Source organism: Nematolebias whitei, chromosome 21 (genome assembly GCF_014905685.2).
Source record: "Nematolebias whitei isolate Nwh7 chromosome 21, NemWhi1, whole genome shotgun sequence".
Classification (NCBI taxonomy): Eukaryota; Metazoa; Chordata; class Actinopteri; order Cyprinodontiformes; family Rivulidae; genus Nematolebias; species Nematolebias whitei.
Genome location: NC_056518.1, coordinates 35,440,872 through 35,445,165, shown reverse-complemented (window position 1 = coordinate 35,445,165; position 4,294 = coordinate 35,440,872). Strand labels below are relative to the sequence as shown.

General features: G+C 42.0%; 1 protein-coding gene across 1 annotated transcript in view; it reads right to left on the bottom strand.

Moving 5' to 3' along the window:
- LOC119427267 (glutamate receptor ionotropic, NMDA 3B) overlaps positions 1-3,792 on the bottom strand; it is a 102,630-nt gene extending 98,838 nt beyond the window's left edge. The window contains exon 1 of the mRNA XM_037694848.1: positions 3,280-3,792. Coding sequence (XP_037550776.1) covers positions 3,280-3,792 — 513 coding nt within the window. The remainder of the gene's footprint in view (positions 1-3,279) is intronic.
- Between the last annotated feature and the right edge of the window lie 502 nt (positions 3,793-4,294).

The following is a 4,294-nucleotide window of genomic DNA, read 5'->3' as shown; positions in this document are numbered from 1 at the left end:
CTCTCTCTCTCTCTCTCTCTCTCTCTCTCTCTCTCTCTCTCTCTCTCTCTCTCTCTCTCTCTCTCTCTCTCTCTCTGTCTGTCTGTCTGTCTGTCTGTCTGTCTGTCTGTCTGTCTGTCTGTCTGTCTGTCTGTCTCTCTCTCTCTGTCTGTCTGTCTGTCTGTCGGTCTGTCGGTCGGTCACTCTCTCGCTCGCTCGCTCACTCACTCTCACACTCACTCTCACACTCACTCTCACACTCACTCTCACACTCACTCACAATTTAGAGTTACCAGTCAGCCTAACATGCATGTTTTTGATTTGTGAGAGGAAACTGGAGTACCTGGAGGATGCATGCACGGAGAGAGCATATACAAAGTCCACCGAGAATGGCACCCCAGCCAGGATTCCATCAGGAGACTTTCTCACTGAGAGGTGGCAGCTCTACCAACTGCGCACTGTGCTGACACCACATGATAATTTAAAGAGAACATTTAAAAAACTTATTTGCCTTGAGTGTTCTACTTTGAACCTATTACATATTAAACATGTAGGTGTGCACCAACATTTCTCAGCTCAAGCTCATCTGAGACCATTTGCTGGAATGAGACCTTTAGAAGTCTGAGACATTATCTACTGCTCCAATTACTTATTTCAGTGTTTCTCTTCCAGACTATTTTATTCATTCTTTAGATTAGACTCAGGGATAATTGCCCTCATTATCTTCATAGAATTACTTTCCCCAAACTATTAGCGTAGTTTGCATGCTGCCAGCTTCAGCGTCTGGCTGATGGGAAACACTAAGTGAAATTTCCTGCCCCAAGCAACAGGATCAGTGAAACTGGTCTTCTGAGTTAGAGTAAGAAATGGCATTTTCTGAGAAACGGCAGTTAATGCTGAGTGCTGAGTGAGTTCCCTGACATTTTTAAGAATAACTGAGTTCTTGAAATGAAAACAAGCAAAACAGAAAAGAAAATTAGCAACAAAAAAAAACAACATTCTAAGTAGCAGTCAGTATGGGTTTAGAGCAAAAAACTCTACATCAATGGCTCTCATGGAAATAATAGAACAAATAACTACTGCTGTCGATCAAAAACAGTATTGTGTTAGTATTTTTGTTGATTTAAAAAAAGCATTCGATACTATTGACCACACTATTCTCGTTGAAAAATTAAATAAATATGGTATAAGAGGACCAGCATTACACTGGGTATCTAGCTATTTAAAAGATAGAAAACAGTTTGTACAAATAAATGGTGTAAGATCTGACCTGTGCAATATCACTTGTGGAGTTCCTCAAGGCTCTGTACTTGGACCAAAGTTATTTATTTTATATGTGAATGACTTAGTGAATGTATCAGGACTCCTCAAATGTGTCCTTTTTGCAGATGACACCACATTTTTCTGTTTGGGTAAAGATGTAAAACGGATGTTGGAATTGATGAAGACAGAATTTGATAAAATACAAACTTGGTTTAAACTTAATAAATTATCATTAAATTTAGATAAAACTAAATACATGATATTTAGTAACAAAAAGAGAACTGTTGATGATCCATTTAAAATTGAGGGTGTTGAGATTTGTAGAGTTAATGAGATGAAATTTTTGGGTGTAATCATTGATGAACAGCTAACATGGAAAAATCACATCAATTCTGTAAGAACAAAAATATCTAAATGTATTGCAGTACTATACAAAGTCAGGGAATTATTAAATGATAAAGCTCTGTACATGTTGTATAACACAATCATTGTTCCACATTTAATCTATTGCATTGATGTTTGGGGGAAAGCATGTAAAACATTTACAAAACCTATTTTTATTTTACAGAAAAGAGCTGTAAGAATCATCACCAGAAAGCATTACAGTCACCCATCAAGCACATTATTTTATCAACTGAACTTATTGAAGTTCCATGATTTGGTAGATTATAGTATTTTATCAGTTATGTATAGAGCTCAAAATAACACATTACCATTAAATATCCAAAGAAATGTTGTTAAAAGACAAAGTTGTTATAATCTTAAGGGGATAGAGATGTTTGTCAAACCAACATTCAGAACTAGTCTGAAGGGAAGGTCTACCTCAATCCAAGGAGTTGGATTGTGGAATGTTCTAGAGAGTGATGTGAAAAATGACAAGTCAATGTGTACATTTAAGAAAAAGATCAAAACTGGATTGTTAAAAAAGTATATATGAAGTAGATTAGTGTGTGTTTTGTATTAGAATTAGAAAAATTAGAAAGTTATTCATTTTGTTCTGTTACTTGAAAATTATTATGAGTGAACTAATTGTTTGAAAAAAGGGGCAGATATAATAAGATTTGTTCTTCTTTCTGCTGCCTTTCATTTTAAATCTCTTGTAGTTTTTATATAGTTTATGTAATTTTTTTTTTTTTTAAATGAATAAACTTTATACCAAAAAAAAAAAAAAAAAAACTGAAATCTTAGAATAGAAAAGAAAATGTTGCCAGAAAACTAAATAAAAAAATCTTTTTGTACAAGCGGGACGCCCCGCCCTGTCAACAGAACCTGTAAATGACATATTTTGAAAAGTATACAAGTTGGATGAACCTAAAGACGTAGCACACTATTTCTGATCAAGCTGAACGTTCTGAAATATGAATGAATGCATGCAGTGAACACAACACATGAAGTCGTTATGGTAAATGGATTGTACTTATATAGCACCTTTCTACTGGGCAGTTAGATTGTAGAAAGACAGCATGCTGGTTTCCATCCTTAGAGAACTTTTACTAACTGGCTTTACTGTGAATGTTTCTGTTCAGGGCACTGAGACAACTTCTCTTGTGACTTGACACCACACAATAAACTGAAGTGAACTGTATCTAATCAAGATACTCAAAGTGCTTTACAACACAATCCATGTCCTCATTTACCTTCACACACGCACACACACACACACGCGCACACACACACGCGCACACCTCTAAGCTGAACAAGTCATTGTGAAGAGACTAATCAGATGTTGATCACATCCAGACACTGATGGACACGCGTCAGAGGCAGTGAGAGGTTCAGTGTGTTGCCCAGAGACACTTCAACTCGTGTCTGCTGCTGGAATCGATCTCCCAGCTCTCCCATTGGAGGACCTCAGCTCTAACCAGTTAACTGAGTGGTTAGAGCTGTGGTTAGCAGAGCGCCCTGCCTCCAAGACAGATGACTGCACAATCGGCTGATTGTCATGTACAAAGTGTGCACACTATAGGAACCTTGGTCTTTAAAACCAGACTGCCACAGGTGCCGCAGCACTCACACACGCGCACACGCCCTCAGTACCTTAGTCACAAGAGGCTCCGTGTCCTCCAAGATGGAGATGAAAGGGATCTCCAGGACAGAAGACAGGAACTCCAGCTGGATGAGCTCCTCTCTGGAGCGTGGAAAGGCGAGCACGGCGGAGACCCCCCTGATCAGCAGGTCGTGGCAGGTGCTGTGGAACAACGACTCCGGGTCCCATCCCGCGGGCGACCGCGTCACCACCTCCAGGGTCAGGTTGAAGGTTGAAGAGTCCGCCCCTGCGCTCTGGTGACGGATGCTCGCCAGGGCCCGGCTGAGCGCGTGTTGGATCCGCGCCGGCTGCCGGCTCGGTAAGATCGCACCGACGCGCACCGTGCGTGGCATCTGCGAGAGGACGGAGCATTGCGCCGGGTGATGGAGGCAGATGTCGGCGGAGGAGAAGGCGCTTAGTGCGAGAAGAAGCTGAAGGAAGACGAGCTGAGATGTCCAGAGTCCAGGAGGACACGCCACGCGAGGACACGCCACGCGAGGAGACACCACGCGAGGAGACACCATGCTACAGATCCAAAGAGCATGTGAGGAGGACTGGACTCTGCGTCATCGCTCCGCCGCTTCTCCCGGACCTCCTCTCTTGTCCCCCTGCTCTCCTTTATTACCTGCTCACAAATTAATCTTCAGCTTCCTGCACCGCACGCACGCACGCACGGATCTTCAGCTTCCTGCACCGCACGGAAAGTTTTCATGTGGACAGTAAAACGAGGACAAACCGCAGCTCCTCATCTTCCAGCGACTTCCTCACGTTTGTCAGTCTGAGGGAGACTCGCGTGCGCGCGCGCGTGCAGAGGGGGCTAGGATTGGGGGAGGGGGCGTGGCCCCCGCCAATAAATGAACATCTTGTTAAATTTAGTTAAAATTAGTTAATATTTCCTTCTGTTTCTTCGAACCCGCAGAAAATTTCAATTTAACGTTTTCACTCTTGAATACAATTAGATTAAGATTTAGTCTGAATTGTCTCTTACAGACCGTCTCTTACAGACCGTCTCTTACAGACCGTCTC